This window comes from Dermacentor andersoni, chromosome 6, assembly GCF_023375885.2.
Source record: "Dermacentor andersoni chromosome 6, qqDerAnde1_hic_scaffold, whole genome shotgun sequence".
NCBI lineage: Eukaryota > Metazoa > Arthropoda > Arachnida > Ixodida > Ixodidae > Dermacentor > Dermacentor andersoni.
Window position 1 is genome coordinate 102286872 of NC_092819.1, and position 26494 is coordinate 102313365.

At 50.4% G+C, this 26494-nt stretch overlaps 1 protein-coding gene across 1 annotated transcript; it reads left to right on the forward strand.

Annotated features, from left to right (window-relative positions):
* Window positions 1–741: 741 nt before the first annotated feature.
* LOC126522660 (uncharacterized) lies at window positions 742–25436 on the forward strand. The gene is made up of 5 exons (XM_050171421.3): window positions 742–998; window positions 10172–10203; window positions 11316–11347; window positions 21408–23168; window positions 23677–25436. Exons 2-5 carry the CDS (start codon window positions 10173–10175, stop codon window positions 24934–24936), a joined length of 3084 nt encoding a protein of 1027 aa, XP_050027378.2. The 5' UTR covers window positions 742–998; window position 10172; the 3' UTR covers window positions 24937–25436.
* The last annotated feature ends 1058 nt before the right edge of the window (window positions 25437–26494 follow it).

The window sequence follows — 26494 nt, forward strand, 5'->3', positions numbered from 1 at the left end:
GACGGGTGTTTCGGGCCACATCTCACGATTAGCTTCAGTGTTGCAATCTGACTATAAAGCGCGCCGCTAAGTGGTACGCCTCCTAGCGGCACTCTATACGGGTAACGTGTAACGCTCGTAAACCTGCAGTACGGAATGCGCAAATGCGGGTGCACATGCTCCTTCTTCTTTTCGAGAGAGGAAAGGTTCCGACAAGGTCGTCGCAGGCGCATCATTCTCATTTTCGTCTCGAACAACAAACAACTCGACGTTACCCCTCCTCCACCTGCAACCAGTTGGTATTTCTCTCTCGCATGCTTCATACACCCCGCGGTGCAGTACAGGAGACACGTGTGTAGGCATCCGTGGCAGGGAGGGGCATCCGTGACGTCGCTCGACCGAAGGTCGGTGACGGGATCCCGCGATGATCCGAGACGCGCACCGCGCCCCTGCAGACGAAGTGGAGAGGAAAGAATGAAGGGAAGGTGACGGGTGAGAGTGGTCGGTCGGAAGAGCGAAACTGCCGTCCCGTCGCCGGAGAGAAAGTTCTTCACGCGGGGCGGGGGGAAGGTAGAAGAGAGGGGGGGGAGTAGTAGCGAGAGCAGCACCTACCTGTCCCCCGCCGCCCCGAGCCGGCAACCCTCTCCGCTCGGAATCTGGAGCATCCGAAGAAAGTGAAAACTCCTCCGAGCGCCGCCGTTCCGTCGCCGCCGGGGTCACGTGGTCGGGAGGATGGTTTCCTGTATATAAGGTCCCAGCGGTGCCCTCTCTGAGGTGCATCTCCCTTCCTATCCCTCCCCGAGTGGAGTAGTGCTCCATCGGTCCACCGGTGCAACCTGCGGCCGCATCAGCAGCAGCGGGCTAACCTCCGCACAAGCACGTCTTCCGACGGCTGCTCGGTCCTCCGAGCAGCAGCAGCAACCTCGCGAAAGAGACAGTGTTGGTGGTGACCGCTACGCGTCGTCTCCGTCCCACGTTTGACTTCGGCGGCCCGGAAGAACCAGGCGCACAGGCCACAGGTAAGACGAAGCTTGGCTCCGGAGACCTGTGCGAAACAACGCCCCGCGGCTGTTTGGTAGAGAGTCGACGGCTCTGCCCCGTGCCTTCCCTCACGTTAGTGCTGCTTCCCATGCTTCTTCGCCGCCTACTCCCGCCCTCGACGGCTACCACCACCGCCCGGCGCCGCCCTCTGCGATGCTCTCCGCTTTGTGTTCCGTGGATATACGTCGATGCCGATCCGCCGCTTCCGTGTAGCATCCTCCGTTCGTCCGTGTAGGCTTCCGTGTAGCAGCCCCGTTCGTCTTTCCGTTCTACCTATGCCGGAGCCATCAGAGTTTTCGGCTTCTCATTCAGTTTCTTCAATTACATTGTTGTAATCGTGGACGAAATATTATGGGCGCTAGATTATACACTGCTGTGCACTACATTCAAATCAATTTTTTTCCTAGTCATACAGTGCGAAACTGGAGAATAGAGCATCTAGGCGAGCACAGAGTTGTCCCGCAGAACGAAGGCCGCTGTCAAACGCTCCGGGAAGCATTTTCATTCTACAGCTATGCAGTGAAGCTAACCTACTTTGTCACGCAGACGTCTTTGGAAGCCCTCTACGCGCAAATTGAACGGCGTGTATAATAGAAGTGTAGGTCAAACACAGAGAACTAGACTCGAAATTCACCAGGGGAAAAGTGAGGTTGATGTGCTCTCTTTCCATCACTCTGCTCTATAACGTCGGCCGCACGTGTTTTGAGCCGAATTCGGGCCACCGGCAAAATATCACGCAGTGCAAGGTGTGCAAGGCAAATCGTGTGCTGTGCTCAGTCAAGGCGACAGTGTATGATTTGACATGTTTGCTGCAGCTGGTTAGGCTCCAGGTAGACAGATACGTATCTGGAAACTGTGACAACTGAAAACATTTAGGAAGCAGTTCGTTTCTGTGCATTTTCTTTAACTGTGAAATAGAATTTGGAAATGTGCGAGTGTTGTAGTGCACAGTGAACGTTCGTTCATACGCTGAATTTCAAAGATTGCAAGTAATCCAGTTAGTGATGATGTGATACAGCTTTGTTGGGGGAGGCATTTAGAAGGCCTGTAGAAAGCAGCCATGGTCATCGGAAAGTTGAAATAAGCAAAGGAAACGGATTTATGTCCAGTTGCAAACTGCATTGCACGAGAGACAAGTTGTGACTGCTCACTGCAATTATAATATTACGATAATGATGATGATAAATTTGATGTTTTATGGCTCAAGAGTCAAGTATGACCAAAGAGTGCCAGGCTGCAAGGATAGGCTTTACGCCTAAAGAGAGAGTGAGAACAAGGGCAGGAAAGGCAGGGAGGTCAACCAGACGAGCACCCGGTTTGCTACCCTACACTGGGGGTTCCTTGGATAATATGCCTAAAGAACTTAGCAGAACAGTTAAGAGGACATGTAGCACATTCACATCAAGTGCTAAATATAAGCCGGATATAAGTGTGTAAGAACATAAGGTCATAACGATAACACAGTCAAATCCCTGCTAATAAGCAAATGAAGTTCAACTAGAAAAATTCAGACAAAGCTAGGAGCAGGCAAAGTTTATCAGATAAGAGACAAAACAATTATCTGACCTTAAGCACCAACGAAGCAACCTTAAGTATGCTTTCGCACCAACGAATAGGCCAGTAGGTTGATAAGCGTGTATTGCAACAGCAGCAGTATAGCAGTAGTCGCGCGCACATCTCCAGCCTTCCTATTTTTTTTTATTCTGCCACAAATTATAAAAACTCAGCGCGCTATTTTATGCAGCCTCCCTTGAGCTCACCGCTTGGCCGCGTATCAAGGCACCTTTGAATACATCACGCGTGGTAGCGGCCCACGCTTCTGCCACGTGGTCAGCGGAGCGTGGATGCGCTACGCCCAAGCTAGCGCTTTTGTGGGCGCATCTTGCGACGCGTGCTCGAAGCGTCGATGCCGAGGATCGACCTTCGAAATAATCCCGAGACGCATCCGGCTTTCGCGCGAGCGTGTGTTTTTCGCAAACGAGAGCACTTCTTTTAGCGAATGAGTAGTGTGATAGGTTCCCAAATATAGAGATGCGTCCTTGCGCAAGCTTTCGACACATCGGATGCGCGCTGGTACGCGACACGTTGCACACGCGGACTGTCGTGTTCTGTCGCCATGTATGTATGCATTAAGATGTCGGCAAGAATTAATCACTCGGGTAGTGAAGAAAAACCCGAGAGTCTCGAGTGGGGAGGAAGTGTGCTGAGCGTACTTGATAATTTTTTTTGGGGGGGGGGGGGAGGGGGATAGGATGGAGAAGTTAAGTAGCATTTGAAAGAGAAAGTAGTGCAAGGCTTTGATGAGGGAGGGAGTAGTCAAGATGAACGCCTTTCACTAGTGCGGGCGAGCGACATGAATTTTCATTCAAACCCGCATCGTGAAGGCGGTGGGCTTTTCCGCCGTGCACGAGTGTTGCGGAAATGCCGCTACTCCGGCGTCACGGAGTGACATGGATGCGCAGAGGGAGGACTAGGAAATTTCTGTTTTTACCGTTACGCAAACGCCACTTGTCATCTCTTTTCGTTTCTACTGCTTGAAAAAAAGTGGCGGACACCATTGTAAGGTGACTAAAGCTTTCTTGCTTTAATTTCACATTTTATTTTTAAATCACCAATGGTGATAACGTAGTGGAATCAATTAACAGTGCACATTACAGTGAAGTGTCGGAGTTCCGGGACTAAGATTTCACAGAGGCCACGCAAATATTTCCGTAGAGGTTAACATAACCTTCTTTCCTTGCAGCTTCCTTTGTTCTGTTAACGCTTCTCATTCTTATTTCTCGACACTAAGTATAGGTATCTTTGAATACATCACCACTGTGACGACTGCAAGCTCGCCTCACGGTATGTTAGAATGTGCGGACACGTGATTACGTCTCATCAGCAAATACTCCAACATTAGGCAGCACTGGATTGGACTGGCGACTTTTCATTACCACGCGACTGTCAGCCCACATATACGATGCTCTTTGCGCATAAATGTCTTGAAAATGAGGGAACAAAAATTTTTCAAAAATTAATGAGAAATTTACCTCGGCCCATCCCATTTATTTAAATCTGAAATGCAGAAATATTCTTATTTCGAGACCAGCCAGCCGAGTTGAAAAAGATCTGTTTGATTGAATATCTTTAAATTCCGTTGCATCTGTTGAGTCGTACCTGCTGGGCGCAAATTTATACTTGTACACGTAACATTGAAAAATTGCTGGAAGTCGAAATAAAACAAACAAATTGAAGGGTAAAGTCCGCAACTCAGTAACTTCGCAGAAAGAAAGCACGTAACACTATTTGTAAAGTGCCACTGCGAGAATTTCTAAAGCAGACAAAGCTGACATACTGTACACTTCTCCGCAACGTACAAATAATTTGTGACTAAAATTTCGAGAATGCTTAAGTACACAACGTAATAATTTTAGATTAACTAACTTAATGTATAACATAGGTGTCTGCATTAAACAGATTATAAGTAGATTTTTACAGAATTTTGATATCGGTTATTGGCGTTCAATTACGAAATTTTCCACTTCTTGTTTAATTTCTTTATTTACGATTTCCTAGCATATTTCTTTCAAAAATTTGAGAGCCCGAATAGTAAATAAGTTCGCAAAAGTACTAGAGTTTGTCTTCTTTCTTTACACTCAACAAACGTTCTTGTAATCACTTCCTACAGCGATTGCCTAACGAAACTATTTAAGCGTTTCAAATTCGGAAATCACTGTTCAGCCCCAGCTAAAGCTTCGTAACGTGCAATCAAAGGACGGGACTCTACCCAAGATCTTTCATCGGAGATGATTAATTTCAGTCAAAGATCCCAACAGTTTACGCAGACAGAGAGAAGTATGGCAGATTGGGCCATGAATCAAGGGACATGATGGGACGACGGACAAACAAGTGCGCTGATTCATCGAACATTTATTGTGCCATTATCATAGATTTCAGTCGGGAACACGAACATTATCTATCTCACTGCGATGACTGGACGGTCGGCCGTTGTCTGTACAGGTGCTACTTGAAGACCGTCTCCATCGCTCATCGGCCCACAAAGCTATGAAGGCACTTTTGTCTTTCTTGAGGGCGATCGACTGGCCTGTGTGAACGTCTCCGACTCGCTCAGGCCCTCCGCGTGCGTGCGCGAGCTCGCCGCGGCTTTCCTCCTCATCCCCTCCCTCTCTCTATATTATGTTTTGATTCCCTCTTTCCCCTCCCCCAGAGTAGGGTAGCCAACCAGGCGCCTTTCTGGTTAACATCCCTGCCTTCTCCCTTTTTCTCCTCCTCCTCATCCATGCTTCAATGTCCCCATTTCGTCTTCCGTTTCCCCCTCAAAACATTGGCAAGAAAATATCTTGCTTTGCTCTCAGAAACGATGCCAACAGCAGCAGCCTTTTGCACGAGTGCATCTGGCTGTTAGAGAAGGCAAACAATTTAAATAAAGTCTCTTTGCTAAGTCACGCCAAATGACCGAAATGGAGCATCGGTTTTCTGCTTAGAAAGAAAAGAAAAAAAGAAACGGAAAGAATCGTACGTGTCACAAGCAGGATAAATATACCGGCACATACGGCTCAGCGTATCGAACATCACCAATCCATCAATCTCTGTACATCCTTTCGTCTCTATCCTTGAATGTTTTCCTGGAACGCTTTCAGTTGCACTGGGAGAAACCTTGAACCCTTCGATGTGCGAAACAACAACAACAAAAAGAAAAAAAGTTAGAAAGCGTGATAGCAGGCGCGGTCTCACATATACCGATACCTTAGGAGACCCGCAAAAGTGTCGGAGCGAGCCACCGCAATGAACTTCCTTTAGTGCCGCAACCTTTAATCAAACTGTCCCGGATGCTCCGTTTCGCGTAACAAGCGCGCTTATTATACGACTCGCCACCTCTCCAGCGACCCCGCTCAAGTTTACCTCTATAGCCGGCGTTGTGAGCCACCGTGCAACCTGCGGTCACTCCCCGATCCATCTCAGGTTCAAACAGGAAAGCTGTCGGCCACTTAACGTTTGATACTTGGATATCCGCCGCACTCTTTCCCCAACCACGACCATATCGCGTGGCGATGACTCCTTTCGCTTAGCCCCTCGCTGTCGAAATGCAAGAAACGAGAGAAAGAACCAGCAAGACGAGGGTGTATAACAGGAAGAACACGTCTTTGAATGAATGAAATGGGAGAAGAAAGAAAGTGAGATAGAAGGAAGACGAAGCCTTCATTCTTCGTGATGATTTACCCCCAAAAAAGGTTGCCCCAGTGTCCCTTTAACCGGTATACTAAGCCGAAGAGGAAACAGCCAAACTCCTTGTCAGCCACTCGCGAGGGTCCCTGAGAGCTTAGGTACACTGCCGGCGCCCCAAAATGCCCGCAGGCCACCGCCTTAGCTGCGGCAGCAACACGAGCAACAGCGGCAGTGGCAATAGACGCCGGCGGCGCGCGAGTCCAAAGGTGAAAGGCCTTCATCGCCGAGCCATCTACGCTGACACCTCGTTTGGAGGCGCTTATCTATCAGTACACGCGGCAACCGTCTGCACCAACCGCCGCCGCCGCTTCCCGCTTTGGGACCTAGCCTATTTCGGAACCGGTGCCGACGGCGAAGACGCTCCTGGCCGCCACGCGCTCTCGTTACAATGGCGGCAATGTTTGAGTGACGTCTCGGGGGCGCATTAGAAAACAATGCAGTCGCCTCGCGGGGGGAATGCAGGCGATGACTGACGACCGCCATCCTCTTTTAGCGTCGTCTGCTGCTGTTGCTGCGGCGTCGTCTGCATGCAAGCTGTCGCATAAATGTGCATTATTGAGCACCGCCTTGGCTCGCTTCATAGGAGCGCCGGACGAGCACTTGCATGACACTACAGGCGCGACATTTGCGCACCCGAAAGATTGCGGATCTGCGCGAAGCTTCCTGCTGCCACCAATAGCTTACCACTCCCGCTTTCTCTCACAAAAGTCAACGAAAGAAAAAGGAAAAGAGAAAGCGACAGTAAGTATATTGATATTGATATTAGAGAGGTGCCATCAGCTACTTACGCCAGGATTAGAACTTACTTCCGCTTAGAAAAGCGAACGATTAGTTGGAACACATTCGGAGCAGACAGGACGCCCTGATGGACACTTAGAAGGACCCTAAAGAGTAACTCGAAAGCTGTTTACACGAGTGAAGTTTTCTTTTGATTCCATATTTTAATTCGTTTGCCGGGAGAACGTTGACAACGAGCGCAGGAAGTGGAGGCCACGCTTGCTTCTTTTGAATTTCGAGCCAAATTCGCAGTGTCCGTGTGTCAGTGTGAAGTCACGGATGTAATTTCAATTTCCCGCATGCAAAATGTTATAGAAACTTGGTAGGCGGACACCTTGGTTAATTTAGAATGTGATGTAACCCTTATTTGGCGGTAAACGATCAGATGAAACCCAGTAGACGGTGTCACTTCGGGACGTTACGGGCCTCCGGTTCGGGAACTTCAAGGCATCAGTCTCTCGTTCTTGTAGCCTTCTCTGGCTCACCAAACTTCTTGTTGCGGTAAGAGTTGCCTATTGCTGAAGCGCAATTTACTAATGGATCTTAACTTGAGATTAATCTTTGTGTCCTTTTAACTGACATAAAAACCTGTCATGGTTGCTCAGCCATGGCTATAGTGTTGGAGCTGCTGAGCGCGAAGTCGCGTGATCAAATCCTGGCCACGGTGGCCACATCCCGATGGAGGCAAAATGCCAAAACACCTCTTGCGAAAGAACAGTGCGCTCTGTGGTGAGGAAACAAACCAGAAATGCGGAGGATGACACCACTCAGAACGCTTCTTCTTCGGGTGGCGGTATTGGGCTTCACTGACAGTGAGCGATGACTTTTCTCTCAACGACTCACCGCTACAGGGGCTCTCGCAGGTCGCTCGTAGTTTTCGCGCACGTGATCGCAACATTATTGCGTTGATTGGTAGCTCAGCGCTGTATACCTCGGTCACACCAGGCACGCCACGTATCGTTAATGCCGACGAGCACGTTGTCAGCTGGACCATCGTTCACCAGCCTTTCGCCTCAGCAGCTATTTACCTGCAGTACGCAATGATGTGCGACCGGCATCTGGACCGATCAGAAGAGAGATCGCCTTCCGCCTCCGCATCACAGACATGCGTCGCTTTTATAGAATGAATCTTCTTGTGACAGAGTGGTGGAATGCAATCTCTCTCCTGCGTGACGACTTTACTCATGGTTTATGTGTCTGCGGCGTTTTGTTACAAGCCAGGAGGACTATTTCTATCGTAGTAAATTTTTATGCACAAATTGCATAGCCTTAGTCAGCTCCCTGCGCACCCATCGTGTCACTTTCGACCTCGAGAGACTTACGAATAATAGTTTTATGTTCATCATTGAAAAAAAAAATCCACATTGTTTCATTTTGGGCCCGCAAAGTAGTGAAATACGTCGACGACATTGAACTGCATTTGCCGCTCGAGTCCCGCACATTCACGGTCGTTCATGGGAATTTACTCTTCATTCCTTGCGTTCTCTATGGCCAACTGCCCTTTCCGTAGAGGCGGAAGGGTCTCCTTCAAATTTAGGTCGTCGTCTGGTTCTTTTTTTTTTAACCTCCTGCGGTGCTACGCGCGGTAAAAATAGACCGCGCTGCACAATCACAGACGACCATTAAGACCCAATAGATCACTCGGTGCTTAGATACACGGTGCATGGAGTAGCAAATAGACTGATGACTTACGCTGAGTGGCTCCTCCGAAAGGCCACCCTTTCGCATTCTCGCATTTCGTTCCATGCGAGTCGGCATTTTCCCGAGGGTTCGATTGCCGAGTTGTTCATCGCTTGCAGCAGAACACGATCCGTGCATGCATACAGGATCATCAGAGAACAGACAGAGAAAAACGCAAGCGAGGGCAAACGAAAACGACAAAAAATAATAGCGAGGACGAAGTGGTGCCTATATTCAGAACTTTCCTCTCGGCGTTTCTCTATGCGTGCTTAAGGAGGCAGATTCAGAGGCACAGAGAAGCCGAAGCGTCCGCGCGATCTCAAAGAGCAGAAGTACACTTCGGATGGATCGGCCATCTCGTGCCGCGTACATTATTTAGTCATCGTGTTCCTTGAGCGCCTTTTTCTGTATTTACTTCGCGTCCTTCTTAACGTGCATATTTCTTCATTCATCTCAACGCCAGTTGGCTTCCAACGCCATTTATTCTTCTTGACTTATTTTTCTGTGCAGTGGCACAACCTCTAGTTCCCTTGCGACAGTATATTATCTCTGCTTGTTACTTTGCCGTTTACAATAACGCGTTTAACAAATGGGTTTTACGTGCCAGAGCTGACATTCTTACTGGCGCCAGGAAGGAGCGCTACGGATAGTAAGTTCGGTGACCCACTGAGCAATCCTGCTACACCGAGCCATTGCTGACGTTCTAGCAAGGCGTGCTAAGCATCGCCACTCGCTGAACAGATCAGTGTCACTATACTAAACTTCAGGAGGAGGCGACTACTCCTCTCAGCTAAAACTACGGTGTCCTTAAGGGAAGAACTGGTCTGCGAATTGAAGTGGAAACTTCACCTTCTACTTCGTTTGGTCTCTTTCAATCTTGCTCGCATTTTCGTTCTACTGATATGCTACCTACCCACGTCACATTTAATGCTGTGGCATGTTTGTAGTCCCGTAAATGTAAAATTTTTACGCTGGAGTGGAGCAACAGCCGGAATTCCTTTGCAAGGCTAGATACGTGTGTATCTGGCATACTCCTCCCCTCAACTTCGTGTTCTTCTTAGGTTCGAAAAATCGCGTGGGGTTTGTTAGCCCGCTCCGAGATTTCGGTAGGGAAGTGACTCTGATTCTTCCAGTTCGACTGCAGCTCCGAAGCGCGACATTGTTTCTCACCGGAAGAACAGCGTGGCTGTAGTGAGAAAGCGGCGGGCAAGCTTTGTTAACAGGTCGTTAAAAACGGCACACTGCGTCTGTGGTAATAAATGCGCGTACCTCGCAGCCCCGTCATTGGTCGCGTATAATTGTGTCGCAATAAGCTCGCGTTGCTATGGGACACTTTGTGTGGGTACATATTCACTTGACGAAAGCTATCAGTTATCAAGCGCCGGCGCCTCAATACCAAGTGCAGGTGCAATTATTTTAAAACTGTTCTCCTCTCTAATGTGCCTTCTTTCTCTCTTTATTTCAGGATGAGTCCTTTGCTAGTCCTCTTCGTAATCGGTACGTATCCTATCAGCATCTAAAAAAAAAAAGAAACATTTCCACTGAGATATGAGCTGATTTCGCTCATGCCTATACGAGTGCATTACTGGCGCTGTTTTTTAGAATTATGTAGGCAAACTACTTCGTGATTTTGTTGTAAAAATTGTTTGACCCTCCAATTTCTTGCCACAGTTCGGGCGAGCGCTAAGCAAGCAAGAAATATGAGACCGAAATATACATATGATAACTGCAGGTGGTATAGGACTCTGAAATACGTTGCTACCGAAATAACGCAACACAAGCAGAAAAGAAAACGTGTGACAGCTGCTGGACTACAACAACGATCCAATATTCAACTCCAGCTTATGTGGCGTCTGTGTTTGTTCCCACTCCTTGAGTACCGCCAATTTCACTGGTAACGTGTTTTGCAGCTACGGGAACTTATAGTTCTTAGGTAGCAGGATGCGTCGCTGGCGTTAGCGCGGTGGTGTTTATGCAGTCAAATGCATAGATCGCTACAACCTGGTAAAAATATGCCAGCATTAGTCCCGTCTGGACGCCAATGTGAAGTGCAGCACGCATATGCTGTACCACTGACTTAGGAGGCCAGAACTCTCCAGAGTCAAACAACCGCAACGCGCCTATAAAGGAATGCTAACTTGAACCGTTTGGTGCATGTGGAAGTTAGAGTGACAGCACAAGAGACCGGACGAGTAGAAGGATCAGTGCTTCGTCCGTTTTCTTCTGTTCATCCTGTCCCTCGCAATGTTACTGTATTTAATGCGACTATACCCTTGTCTCCACCCTGAAGCATGTACCAGACCAGACACATCCTGGCAGCTATAGCTCGCCTTCAAGGTGTTGAACAGCACACATCATTGAAAGCTTTGTAGCGAACGCGGCACTACTCCTAGGTAGGAGGAACTCTAAAGTGAAGTCTAAAATTTGCGCGGAACCTCGTTTTTGCTACATAATACGCTGTAAAAGGAAATCCTTCTAGATATTTTCGGGCGTGGGCGTCAAACCTCTTGGCTAAGCATGTTGCGCTAATCCTTCACAGATGGCTTTCCTTTAGGCCCCTTGGCTCATATATTGTTTTTAGATGTTTCCTTTTTTTCCCTCCTTTTCAGAAGCTGCGTTCCTCGCCGGCAGCACTGCAAGGGTGAGTGGATTTTCCCCGCAGAACTGTCGTAGCCGATAATCTATGCGAACGCTGCTCGCAGAAACTGCTAAGAATTTCCCTGACAAGAATCCAGCAGGAACAGCGGGACAGAACCACACATTGTCACTTTCAAGACACGGATTTCCTCGTAACAAAGAGCAGAGCTAATGCATCTCTTTGGCAACATTGCGCTAAGCAGACCAATTATACCACAAGTTTCTGCACAAATGTTACGGAGTCGCCAAGGATATTCTGTTAATTTTTAACTATTTCTCTAGACATACATCGTTGGAATGCTCTGTACAGCTCGTGCGGATCAAGGAATATCTGTCTAGGGCAATGTATTGAATTCTCGTAATCCTTTTTCTTGCTGTTCATTTTTTTTTCATCTGTACATCGCACTGCCTACTCCTGCCCAAGGCCTAAGACTAATGTCCGCAGTATCCCGTAAATAAATAAATAAATAAATAAATAAATAAATAAATAAAACTAACGAAAACATACTGAATGGCTGTATTATATACACAAAACGGTAGTACTTTGTGAGTTTTCTTTTTCCTTCACAATTGGGATTGAATTTCAAATAAGGACGTTGAACAAAGCCTTCGTGGAGAGTGTGTTTCAAGGTACTGAGACGGTTGAACAACAATATTGCCGAAGTTACCGCCGTGACATGCTTGGGGCAAGTGGGCCGGCCCAGTGCAGCAGCAATAGAATAAAAAAAAAAAACCTGAGGATACTTGTTAGCTTTTTTTAGCAGCAGACATTTCAAGCGTCTTAAACAGTTAACTGTTACAAAAATTCCAAATAGCAGTCGAAAGCGCGCCAGCTTTGTGAAGTGCGTACTACGGCGAAGTGTTGTTAGACGGAAGAACTGTACTGCAAAGGATCCGCATAGTTAGGGGCACTTGTACGGATTATTATAGTTTCCTCACGGCTTCCTCGACTTGGCTTATAGTTACGAAGGCCCGCTATCACACCGCAGCGGAACTTCTTTGTACCTCTGCGAAGCGTTGGAAGAACGATGAAGGGGCAAAATTATCGAGCGCCGACACTTTTGTCTCTTCACGAAAGAAAATAAGAGAGAAAGAAGAAAAACGCGACGACGAGCGAACAGCTTCCGCGCTATAAGGAGAAAACGAGCAACCAAGCGGCCCGCGCTGTTCCCATGACCGACGCTGTTATCACGTTGATCCCACGTTCGTGGCGCGTTCGCGCATACCAAGTATACGCCGAAGCGCGCTTCCTTCGCGCGGTCCCGCGCTGCGACAGCGTGCATGCCTCTCCATTCAGAGGCGACGGTGACCGTAGACACGCGCGATTAGCGCGCGTTTTGTTTTCGCCGACTTCCTTTTTTTTTTTTTTTTCCTGAGATTGCGCGGCTCAATTTGTCCGTCGCTGCTTCCCAGCATGCGCGAAACGGGAGCGTCGCGGTGTTCCTGAGACGGGGCGCTTTTTTGGCGAAGAGGCGGAGTGGGGACGCGCGCTTTTAATGAAGCAACTCGGCGCTATAACCATTGTAATCCCGGCTGTACTCACATCCGTCACCTGTTCAGAGAGCGAGCCGAAAGAGAGCTCCTGGGTATACGAGAGAGGATCGGGAAGGTTCTGCGGTGTCAGAGGTCGAGCGACGCGACACTTTTCGCCGCGTCATAACGATGTCCGCCAACGGCGGCCTCCAGGCACGGAAGATTCACCGAGCGGCTCCGCTTCTCCAAATAGTTCGCGAATGGACGGTGCGCGCGCATTACCGGTGCCTTACCGAGCGCCGCCGTAAAAAAAGGCGCGCATCTAAAAGTCGCGAGACGCGTAGCTAGCAGCGCGCGCTCTCACGTGCGCTCCCGCGCGGGCCTGTTGCGGTCGCGCTTCTGCTCGACGAGCGGAGGTCAATCCCGCCGGTCAAGATGCAAAAAAGAAACAAGCCGCCGCCGCCGCCGCGTGGCATCGTCAGGTGGAAGTAAAGCGCGCGCCGCTAAGTTTGGAACCGGCTTCTGCTTCTTCCCTCCGTCCCCCTTCTCTCTCAAAAACCTCCTCGACATTCATTCATGGTCAGGTCTAGTCTCCGCGCGCGTGCGCGCTACCCTGCAAGAAGTGGCGGTCGCTGATCGTACCTTGCCTACGTCTGTCGGATTAATTGTGCGCACCGTCTGGGAAGCCAGTGCTCAACAGTCGTATAATAATAATACGTATAATAATGGAGTGGAACAGCAAAAAAAAAAGAGTACTTTGATTTAGTTGTACCCTAACTAACACAGACCTCAGCTATGGCGTCTCTCGAAGGCCTCCATAGGTTTTGGACAACAAATCCCATCAGTCTATATCATCATCATCAGCTACATTTATGCCCACTGCAGGACGAAGGACTCTTCTAGCGATCTCCAGTTACCTTTGTCCTGCGTCAGATGACTCCATCCTATGCCTGAAACTTTCCTGATCATCTTCCATTCTCGAGTGCGTTTTCCTTCTCTTGGCACACATTGTTCCTCTAATGGAGCACAGGTTTTTTGACGTGCGCATTACATCGCTTGCTTAGCTCCCATTTCTTTCTTTTGATCGCAACCAGAATATCAGCTACACCTTTCTTGCCATCTCCCCGTCTCTTAACGTTCCACCCATCATTTCTCGTTCCATCGCTCGTTCGCTGTCCTTATAACTTCTTCAGCAGAGCGTCTGTATAACAAAATGTTTATTTAGTTCATTTCACCCTATTAAAGTGCGGTTGACGTCACTCGTGATGTCACCGGTGATGTTAATCACAATGTAACAGCATTTGCATTCGTAGCGCTGCGCAGTTTCGCATCCAACCCGCCCCACTTGCACCGCTACTCCCTCGTCTTACATGCTTTTAGGCTTTCGCTGTCTTTCGTACTTCGTAGCATCGGAATCCTTCTCCCGCTCGGTGACCCAGCAAGGAAACACGGACTGTCCGGCAGAGCGTCCGTTGCGATGCAGACGTCGTGATCGGCGAAATCTGCATCGTTTCAAGGTGCACGCGGCGCTGTTTAGGAGGCGGCCGATCGGGTCAGCCATATCTCCGTGTGTTGTCTTTCGCTCTCGACAGCCCGCCCGCCCGCCCGCCTTCCTTCCTTCCTCGTGCTCATGTTTAGTCGCTCGCCTTTTCTGTTTCGTTAGCTTCTCGGCCCGTCCTGTTGCCTCTTTTTTTTCTTCTTCTTTCCTCTTTGCTACCTTGTCCGCCTGTTTCGCCCATTGTTCGCCAGGAATAAGGTCGCACGACGTGCAGAGGAGAAACCGGCGTCGCGCCGTTGGCCCGGTCACCGTCTGCAGCAGAGACTATGCAGAGGAGAACGCGGCTTTTCGACGTCTCCTTCAGTTCTTTTCTAAGCCGCACGCCACCCGACGTGTTTCTCCACTCCTTCTGGCTGTTGAAGTCGACGTTGTTAAAGAGATGGACGCAGCCTTCTGAGCCGTTTCGGTATGCGCTTTTACAGCGTCCTTATTCGCCCCCCTTCTGTGTCTCTCTTCGGAAAACGGTAACAAAATGACAGAGAACAACAACCGAGGGAAAGAAACGCGGAGGCTCGGCTCTTCTGACAACCGCCAGGAACGTCACTTCAGGGTATTTGCCGCGAAGTGCGCGCGTCTTTTTCGAAGACAGGCTACAGCCTCGGCAAGCACTCTCAAGCCGACGGTCCCCGCTTCTCTCTCTCTCTCTCTCTCTCTCTCTTTCTGTCATCATTATTTCATTACCTGCCTTTACACTTGTTGTTGCGTGCCGTTTTTGGCTACTATCGACTGCGTACCGCTTACGTTCTTCAGCCTCTATTGGTAATGTCCACGAAACAACGCCTTTAGTTTCTTTTTTCGTCTCCAGCTGTCTCTCCTGAGAACCGCGCCCTCCTCTTCGACGGAGTCTTTAACCTAAGTCGATGGAAAAGAGACGACGACAGGCCTATGACGTCATTCCCGGAAGCAAACGGAGGATTAAAAGAAGGGGAAAAAAAACGCGACGGTCTCCCGAACGCTCGGCTGCGAGTCGAAGGTGGCCAAGAGCCTTCTTCCGTAATGCCCAGGCCTCGCTCGTATCGAACATAGGAAAAGTGGTCGCAGTAATAGCGTAATGAAGTACGCAAACGTCGAGCGCGTAGCGGCCACAGAGGCCAGCGAGGGCACCGACAATGCTCAGTTCTGAGCAGTGCGCTGAACGAAGGAAAAGCCATGTTTTCAGATGCGGGCACGTTTGGCCATTGTGTCAGTCCGGTGAACGCTCCGCGTAGGTCCACTGCGAGATGGAAAAGAACGACAGCGTTGCTTTGGGGATACTTGCACTGGCCAGGCGGCGTTGGAGCGCAGTCGCGTTTATCGGTACTAAATGTCAGATGAACGAGGCTCAGGCGACAAGGCGCCTATCACGACATGCGACCATTTGTTAGCGTGTTCTTGCCGCGAGCAAGAGACAGAAGAGAGAAAGAAAATAGGGGGACAAAAGAAGTCGAGTTTGTGAACATTCTTACAGACACCTGCCGTGCTCTTGATAACCTTTCAAAAACGAGCATGGCCACGTTATTTTGACGACGCCGTCGATAACTTATGCTGCGAAACCAGCGGGATAGCTGCTGATACAGAGGACAAGCTCTACGCGCACAGACCTCCGTGAAACAGATAACGCTGTTCCACTTTGCTACCAGATGGTCTCAAAACTATGCTACGGAATCTATGCAGAGTCACCTCACCGTCCTATAAGCAACTAAAAAGGCAACAAAACTCTTGCCCACGCTAGAAATATCGGATCACTCATTCACACAGCGTTGTACGCCTACCTTAGTTTTTATTTCACCATCCGCTTGGATACTTGCACGAAATGCCCGGACAGGTGCCAGATTTGAAACGTTTTTTTGTTTGATCGAGCTCGTAATCGGGTATTCGAAAGTTCTACGCATAGCTCAGGGCTGCTTGGTTGAACTCCAACACTCATTTTTTGTCGAACTCGGCCAGGGGAATAAACGCAGTGTTTGTGTCGCTGAAGGCAGACGGTGACTCGGTGACGTAAGTTCGCTCACAGGAACATGACCAGTTGCAACGGATGGCCAGAAGCGAATAGACAAATTGTCCTGCAACGTTGCAGTCGACTGATGGTAAGACCACCACCCTTACCATCAGCCAGTGCTGCACAGAATTAAGGAGATGCTGCCGCGGAAAACACCCCCGAGACGGAAACTTTAGTGCCTTCGCTTCGAGGAGCGTGTTCAGAGCGTTTGGCAACGCGGCGTTCCGCGGCCACTCTCGCTCCTATTGTGGCCGCTGACCGCAGTGCTCGTAAAACTCGATTAGGAGCGAAAACGGTTCTGGCAGCCGAATTTATTTTCCTTGTCCAGTGATGTTGCTACCAGGGCTGGGGAGACATTGGTGAAAAATACCGTGTTCCACTCGCGTATTATTCTTGGCGAGCTCACCTTGGCACCTAATTTTCTCTTGTAAAGAAGCCCCAATGCCAGAAGTGTCAAACGCTACAAAGCGAGGACGTGAACTTTGTACTAGCTGTTCTCACAGAGCAAGAAAATGCACCAAAAGAGGGATAGTTAAAGGAATAAATTTTTCGAGTGCGAGCGCAGAGGAACGGCGCTTTACATGTCGACTCGTGTCCGCTGCTTTCTTCTTTAGATTTGCCTGTGAGATGCTGTGCACGTGACGACACAGACGTTACATTAGTGAAGCATTCGCATAATCCAGTGGTCCGCAGTTGTAAATAAGCGCATCGTATCATGACGCGTAGATTTTCTCACTGCTATAGTGGTTCGCATGCACCGCAGCCAGTGATGACGTCATGAGCAAGTCGTGTACATACTGTACAGCCTTAGGTCCCGAGATAAAGCGATAGCAGCGTATAATAGACAGCAAACAAGAGGTTACGTTTTTGACTGAAACTGGGAGAAAATAGACAAAGGGAGAGAAAATACAAAAGGCTCGGTCAGCATGTGCTCCCTGTAGTGAAGGAAACGTATTGCCTGTTTAGTAACCGAACTCCTGCAATCGGAAGGAAAACACACACAACGGCGACGCATTATTAGATGGAGTGATAAAATTATGCAGTCCACGAGTATAGTATGGATTCGCTCAGTTCGCGAGTGTAGTGTGGATTCGCTTGGAGCAGGTCACGTACAACTGCAGAGATTTGGGATACGCCTCTGTCCGACAGTGGAGGCAAACGTGTTGTAATGATGATGATGGTTGCTGTTCCCAATCGAGGTTTCTAGTAACGCTTCCGATTGGACGCACCTCCCCCGATAGCCGGCTAGCGACGTGCGGTAGTTTTAAATGAAAGTAGCATGCATGAAGTGTGTTCAGAGGCATGTCCCTACTGCATTTATCAGTGGGAAGCTCTCACAGCAGTTCGCGTAAAGTTATACCAAGAAAGAACTTCGCGATTTCTACTCCTGATCTCGCAGGGTGCGATTGAAATAGCATCACTGACAGTCATCTACCGACTAAGTGATATTTCTTTCATCAATCACTTAAGATTGTCGATTCTCGCAAAAAGGGCCAAATCGGCGCTCACGGGAAAAAGCCCCTTTCTGTTGCGAAGATTGACGCTGGAGACAGTGCGCAATAATTCTCATAATATTCTTACCGCAAGGTGCTTGCGAATTCCACGCTTAACTTTTCGGTGGCAGTATTTGGCGCGATGTCCTCTCACCGGTTCTCTCAATGGCTGAAAAAGAGGCAGCCATTGTCTTTGGCTTTCGAGAACACGCCTGAGACAGCTGCTGTTAGTAAATAAGCGCGTTTCTTTTGTTCTCTCCCTCTCTCTCTTTTCGTGCTCAGGTTGTCGAGAGCTTTTCTTTTATCTAAATTCGTCACTCCCTTCTCGGCGTCCATCTTCCACGCGAAGATAGGTAAATATTTTTTGCAACTCCTCGTCTGCTTTCGCTGTCGTTGCCGAGATTTGCTTTTGTCCGAAGCCAAAACAGTCGATAGCAGATGGCTTGAACTGGGATTATTGACCGAGATAGCCGATGACAATGTCTGTTAGCAATGGCTTTCACAGAATGCCCATCATCATAATAGCATAAGTGGCAGAACTGACATTTAGTTCTCTCGACCCTCTCATATAGCGATGCGAGTAAGAGCTTTTGAAGGTTGTACACAAATTCAGACAGAAAGCCAGAGCTGGTGTAGTGCGCGCAGAGGGCGTCGATTCCCTTTTACACTGCGACTCTTTTCACCAAAGCTATTCTTCAGGATCTCGATGCAGTCGTCGCAGCACTCGCGTGTTGTTCGGAAACCAGCAATTGAAGCCGCCGTTGCTCATAAGTCAGCCGTGGTCTCCGTGGCCGCGGTCAAGGCTCATAAGAGACACCACGTATTTAAATCGCTCTCCTTTCGTAAGCTTGCCGTCTTCATCCACAGTCGAAAGGTTCAGATGTGGTAAAAGTTCTTGCACACTCGAACGTATATGCGTCGAAATGAAGGTGCGCTGACAGACACAGAATGCTCGATATACTTAATTATTTGATTGTTGCGTTTTAGGGCTCAATGACCTCGCCGTGAGCTACACGAAATCGCCGTATAGTGCAGGCTTTTGGTGCCCTTTTAACGAGCCCGGGTTCGAACCCGCTACCTCGTGGCCAACGACACCATAGGCACCAAGCAATTTAGCGGCACGGGTGGACGCTCGAATTCTCATCGACACACGGCAGCACGCGAACAGCATGTGTCGAGCGAATCGGCGTCGTACCGTGATATGCGTATCTGAATCCGCTTTGTAATCGCCCATTCAGTTTCAGTCACTCGAGCCGAATAACTGGAGACAGCGTGTAGCACTCTCCCGCCAGCCTCCCGACCCCTGCCGCGTGCAGGCGATCACGCAAACCAGCACAAGGCAAGGCTGGCCTTGTCAGGCGCCGCAATGAACGCGCGCGGTTTGCTCTTGTTATATATACACGGCGTCGCGTCGCGTATTCGACGCCCACTTCCCTGCACGAACGTTCGGAGTGTCGGGTCGGACTGAGGACAATCGAGCTGCTCCGTTTAATCCGTCTGTGACACACGACGTCCGGCAGGCGGGCAGTGCTCACAAAGCCGCGCACCGGTATGCGTTGTTATATGCGCGCTCGCTTGGTGACAGCGACATTGAGAAGCTCTTCGGCGTCAAATTTGTTCTTTCATACCCGTACCCTCCCCCTGCAATACCCGCTGCTTTTCAATAAGGAGCTGTGAGGGACACTGTGATAACCGGATCTTTGTCAGTGGCAGAACTGACAGTCTTTGCCTGTTCAGCATACTAGCTTGCACGCCTGCAAGGTAAATAATTCGACATTGTTTTGCGCTATGGAACGCCCAAGAACGCCGTAGACAATCAGCGTGCTTCTTTGTGTAGGCCCTCCTCGTGATACCGCTATAGTACCTGTATATTCCAAGCACTATATACTGATCTCTTACGTCACTTTATCTAACAAATCTATTGGCGTATAATATTTTGTTCGTTCACTTTACTGTGCCAGATCTTTGTATGCCACCCCTGAGCGACCTAGAAAAAAAAAAGAAAGCTGTGACGCGGCGGATAAGCAAGGTTTATGGCATTTCTGCCACTGCCTGTATACATTTATTTTTATTAGCGGCAGTATGTGTCCTACGGCATAAATTAACTAGCATATGTGGACCTGTATCGTGGATAAAGTAAAAGAGACGCCAGTGCAGAATACCATTCTCTAAGCGACAAAAATCAGGAGGTCAGCCTGGCGCTATCCCAGGCTATATATGCAGGGTGCGGCCTGGTCCTACTTTGGAGAGCGTTGATATTTTTCTAAAAGGAGTGCGCCATAATACAGATTAATTCATAGAATGTCGAGCTCGAAGGATGCAGTCACCAGTGGTGAGAAAATCGCGGTACTTTCGCGTGTCTGGGAATGGTGTCACTGCGAACACTTCAAATGGATTAACTGAATTAGAAGGGCTCGACTTTACAATCTGGTAATATGACTATTACTGTATAGCTACGGTTTCATCGTAGTGGTAAAGTTTACTGGTGTTATATTTTTTTTCTTTTTCGCGAGAGCCCCTCATCCCCTCGCTCTTTCCTTTCCGCTCTTATAATTTCCCTACCTTTGCAACATCACGCAACATAAACGTTAGGCGACGAAAAAAAAAACATAATCCGATTATCTTACGGCATCGCATATGCATGGCATCAAAGACAGCACATACGCCTGAGACGTTTCTTTTCCGGATAACGCTTTTCGCAGGTTATGAAGCTTCCTCCAGATACGGATAGTAACCAATCTCTTCGTCATCCGCCTCTTCGCGGGCAGTGGAAAAAAAGAAAGGAAGCAGTGTGCCCATTTTTCTGACCACTCTGGGCAGTCTCGCCTTTCCTCTGGGCTTTATTTACCTGCATCCGTAACCTGTGTCTTTCTGGAGAAACGCTCAGGCGGAGACGAGCCGCTAGGCGCGAGCGCTACAAAACGCGGCGATTTCGGTCACGCACGAAGTAAGAAGTCACGGCGACCTTTGAAGAGAACCCGCTCATCCATCGCTCGTGGCGGCGAGGACTCATGCCTATAGCTGAAGGCGCAGTCTACCTACACCGCTCGCGCGTCGATCTGCGAGTGCAGGGCGCCCGCTCTGCAAAGCGCATCGTACACGCTTTACTTCCTTCTTTGCTCAATCGCCGTGGCTCGCGAAATCTATTCCAGCCCGCCGTCGACCGTCAGCTCGCTTATGCATTATTAATCGGTACGCGTACCTTTCGGGGTCACGACAACGAAAACATAAAAAACGAATACTTCATGTGGCGCGGTGCTTCTTTTTATGTGTGTTTTTTTTTACTACATACAAAAGAAGCCACGGGGAACGTCATTACACAGAGAATTAGCCCGAGCTCCCTCCCCCAATCCCCACACAGAAAGAGAAGCTTCCGATCGGCATTCCATCAATGCTCAGACATTTGATTACCGAGGAAGTCCAGCAGGTAACAGCAGAGTGCATGCCTGACTCAATTGCGTTTTGCGGCTCACTTCCGTAGGCCAGCCACTGCGCGAACTTTCTTGTCGCCGCTTCACCTTTCACTGATGAGGCTTTCCTATTCTTTCTTTCCGCTGTCCAGCGGCTGTCCGGCGGTTACGGCGGGGCTGACGAGCTCCTCAACCAAATTTCCGGCACGACCACGTCGGCTCCAGGCGACTATGGCGACGCACGCGACTTCTCAGCCGGAGACCTACCGGCGCCCCATGGCGGAGGCGATGGCACCTTTCCCAACGGTGGCGGCGGCGGTTACGGACCTGGGAAGCACGGTGACTTCGGTGACACCACGGGTCCGGCGGGTGATGGCTTCGGACACACTCCCACCAACGGGCACACCGGACACGGCCTTGACATTAAGGCGCCTCACCACACTGGTGCACCACACCACACCGGCGCTCCTCACCTGACGGGCGGACCCCACCACATCGGAGGACCTCACGCCGGCGGACCTCATCACACTGGAGGTCCTCACGCTGGTGGGCTTCATCATACCGGAGGACCTTTCACCGATAGACCTCACCATACTGGCGGGCCTCACGCCGGCGGCCTTCACCATACCGGAGGACCCCTAACTGATGGACCTCACCATACTGGAGGGCCGCACCCTGGTGGCCTTCACCATACCGGAGGACCACTCACCGATGGACCTCACCATACTGAAGGCCCGCACGTCGGGGGTCTTCATCATACCGGAGGACCTTTCACCGATGGACCTCACCATACTGGAGGACCTCACGCCGGTGGCCTTCACCATACCGGAGGACCACTCACCGATGGGCCTGACCACACTGGAGGGCCTCACGCTGGTGGCCTTCACCATACTGGTGGACCTCACACCGGAGGACCTCATTACACCGGAGCTCCTCACCACACTGGAGGAGTGACACACCACACCGGAGGACCCCTTCACGCTGGAGACCTTGTTCAGACTGGAGGTCCTCACCACACCGGTGGAACGGGCACTCCGCACCACACGGTTGGCCCTCACCATGGAACGGGAACGCACCTTGGTACTGGCCCGCACCACGTGACGCCCGGATCTTACGGGCCCGGTGGAGCCGTCGACACGACAGGCACGACAGCGTATCCTGGCAGCGGTCACACTGGCCACGTTCCCACTACGGTTGGTGGTGATCACCCGGGAGATCGCTTCGAGCCATTCAAGGCCACCGGGACCCCGTCCGGTCACGGACACCACGCCGGTCACGAAGTGCACCCCGGTCACGGCAGACATGCTCCCGCCTACGTGCCATCCGTGACGGGAGGAACTACGGGACCTTCTTTCGGTGGTGGCGCCGGACCTGATACGACTTTCGAACCCTTCAAAACGACTGGGCCCGGCTCGGAAGACTATCCAGGAGGACCAAGTGGACCTGCGGGTCCAGGCTTTGGTGGAGTTGGTGTCACGAGCGGGCCTGCCGACGCACCGACCCATGGAGGACCAGGCGTAACCCCATCCCACGGTTTCACAGGCCAGCCGCACACTGGCCATGCTGGCGGACAAAGTGGTGTGACTGGCGCACCTTTTGCGCCTACAGAAGCTCCCGACTTCGGCCTGCCGAAGATTTCGACACTTCCTCCTGCGGGGCCTAACGGACTCCCGAATGGCTTCCCGAACGGAGGTCCGCAAGCCGGTCAGCAACACGTTGGCGGCGGTCCGCATGACGATGGACAGTATCACGGAGACGACGGCCAAGACGGGCATGATGGTCAGCCCTGGCCAGCTATCAGAGGCACGCCCGGCCAAGACTACCCTGTCTACAGCTCAATTCCTCGTACAGAATTCAGCTGCAAGGACCAGCAGTACGCTGGGTACTATGGTGATATGGACGCACAGTGCCAAGTGAGTAAAATGTTCACTGCGAGATCATTTGACAGTAAATGTGAGCGCTTAGGTCGTATGGGAAGCCTTCCAGGATTGCATTATTGTTAGGCTATCGCTATAAGGGTATAATATCTACGTGATCTCACTTTACTCTGCTTTTTAAAAAAACGCACAGGACGGTGCCGGTATAGGAAGAAGAAGATTGTAAAGGTCACAGAAAGTGGACAAAATGTTATAAAAATAAGAAAACGCATCACATCATCTCTATTTTTCTCTAGAGATGAGAAGCGCATATTTCAGCAAATATGTCTGATTCGTTGCAGGCGAACATGCGTGCTGGACATAAAAGCAGTCTGAAAAAGTGTATTACCCCAATTTATGGTTATGTCATTCTGAAAGATGAAAGGAACTCTAACAAATTCGGCAATGTTAGGTTAGTCTCTGCCTGTCAGAATCAGTTATGCAATGTCAGTTGGCATTATGTACAGTGACTACCGTGTCCGTATTGACGTCCGCGTGCTCGCAGGTCTTCCACATTTGCCAAGAAGACGGCCGACACGATGCGTTTCTGTGTCCCAACGGCACTGTGTTCAACCAGAGGTTCTTTGTGTGCGACTGGTGGTACAACTACGAGTGTGACGAGACGCCCTCGCTGTACCACCTCAACTCTCAGCTCTACGTTGCGCCAGAAGGTGCCGGCCCCGCCGGAGGTGCACCGGGAGGTGTTTATGGCGCGGCAGAACCACAGCAGCAAGGTCCTGGCGCGACGCCGGGACACCTAGGCCCGCCGACTACTGCCGAATACCCCGCGACTACCCCTACCGGCTCGTTCACCGGAGCTCCCGGTGCTCCTCACACCGGTCCTGCTCACCATGGTCCCGGACACGTCGGAGTGGTCCCTAACGGGCACGTCCCCAACGGTGGTTTTGGAGATCACACTGGACCTGCCCACGGTGGTCCCACTGACGGAGCACCCGGATACGGCACCACTGGTCACACTGGAGGTCCCACCCACGGAGGTCCCGGAGCGACGGATGTCACCCACGGAGGACCCGATCACACTGGTCCCGCGCATCATGGCGGTCCTGGATTCGACGGACCAGCGACGCACACTGGCACCACGCACACGACGCATGGCGTTCCTGGATTCGGTGAGCCCGGCACGCACACCGGTCCGGCGCACACAACCCTCGGAGGTCCGGCTGGTCACGATGGTTCGGCTCACGGTGGTCCCACGCATGGCGGCCTCGGACACGATGGACCCCACCACGGCGGACCACACTACGGAGGCACTGCGGGTCCAGACTTCACAGGACCTACAACTCACGGAGGCCCGCCGCACCACGGAGGAACAACGGGACCAGCAACTCACGGTGGTCCGACTCACGGAGGGCCGCACCACGGCGGCACCACAGGTCCCGCTCACCACGGAGGACTAACGCACGGAGGACCAACGCACGGTGGTCCCGGCCCTGCTGATCTGACTGACACTGACGAAGACGACTACGGTGATGCTGGCAGGCCGGGATACGGCGGCGGCGGAGGAGGCCACCGAGGAGGCAAGCTCAGCGCAGGCTTCGGCACGACAGCGGCCGATTACGCAACGGGCGGAGACGATTTCATCACCGGAGGCGGCAGGCCGGCCACCGGCGGCCCGGCACACCACGGCGGTCACACAGCCGCGGGAGAGCTCCCATCCCCGCACCACAAAGAAAACGGCGACAGCAACGGAAACGGAAATGGTGGTGGCCCGGACAGCGGTCAGCTCAAGTACCCCAGCTACTAAGACTAGCAACGCTCCAACTGTGGCTTCTCTTTCTGCATAGTAGCTTCCGTTTTCCTCCTCTTAGAATCTAGCGGCTCTGTAAGATACCAATCCATGCGTGTCGTTGGGCCATATTCAGCGACTGCCAGTGACTGTGCGCGCGTGAGTGTGAGTGCTTCGGCGGAGGCGAGTTGTATTACACATCGTCTCCGGGAGTGGCTGTGTTCATCGCGACGAGAATGCGTGCAACATGTTTGTTAATTTGTTACGAAGCATATTATAGCAAAGAGGAACACATATTATATACATAATATATATGTGGGGTAGCCGGGCGTTCGTCGACCAGCTGGACGCCTGGGTTGGGTGGAGTTTCTCTGGCGGCCTTCTTCTCGTCTCTTTCGACCTTTTCGTCCGTTAGGCATCAGAGTTCTATAGAAATGCACAGTATTTTGTAATTTATCATTCTTGTCCTCTTTGCTATAATATATGCATCAAGTTGAAATAAAACGATTGTTTTGTTATATGCCCGATTCGCCTTGTTTCTGCGACATGTGCTCTTGCCTCGCTTGAAGCAACGGGCGCAGTCACACATTTCGCAGCAACCTTCTAGATCGAACGTATCCGCTATATGGAAGCGAAGCACTTAGTAGGGATACAAGTAGGGACAGAACGAAGAATGTAAAGGAATTACTGCTGGGGGCGTTTCCAATATAGCGACAAGCCAGCCGCAGAACTAAGTTACATTCATTCACCGTACTGCTGTTTTTTTTTTCTTTTTTTTTGGGGGGGGGGGGGGGGAGGGAGGTTCCAGGTATGATTGACTTCGATAAAACAAGCAGAAAGACTGAACCACTCCATACGACATAGAATTCCCGCCGTTAAATCATCATCCGAGCTCTACGTCCTCCCTACCTGCCTGAAAGTCGCACATGGCGCTACGCAACTTATATACAGAAAACAGTAATTACACATACGCAGTCGGAGACCTGAATGCCGCGCAGTATTCACTCACACTGCTGCCAGTGCAACGTACGAATGTATGCCACGCTCTATCGCTCATATGTCATGTGGCCACTTTCTAAATTGTGGCAGCAACACAGCATGCTGTCAGGGCATCAAAATATCAGGACATTTACATTAGCAGATGTGACACACACACATATATATATATATATATGGTTTCCACAATTAGGCTTTATGGCCGAGAGGGGAAGGGGCCAGTTATCATCTTTGCCTATGCCTCCGCCCTATTGTCAGACTAAACGCCGCACGCAACAGCCGTGTCCCATCGCGCCGTTCCTCACTCTCTTGCATACATAATCATGCGAACGACAATTAAAATTTGAAGTCGGATATCTAAGAGCACAGACATTCTAGAAGAATTTTTCCAAGTGAAACTGTGTAGAAACACGACTGCCTCTAACTTTTGAATACAAACATACACACTTACTGCAGTCAATAAAAAATTAATTATTCAACTTTAGTTAATTGTGCTGCTGACAGCGATGATTATCATTTAACTTTGTGCCCCTCTGACCACATAATTTATCTGCACAGGTGGTCTTCGCGTGCCTCCCAG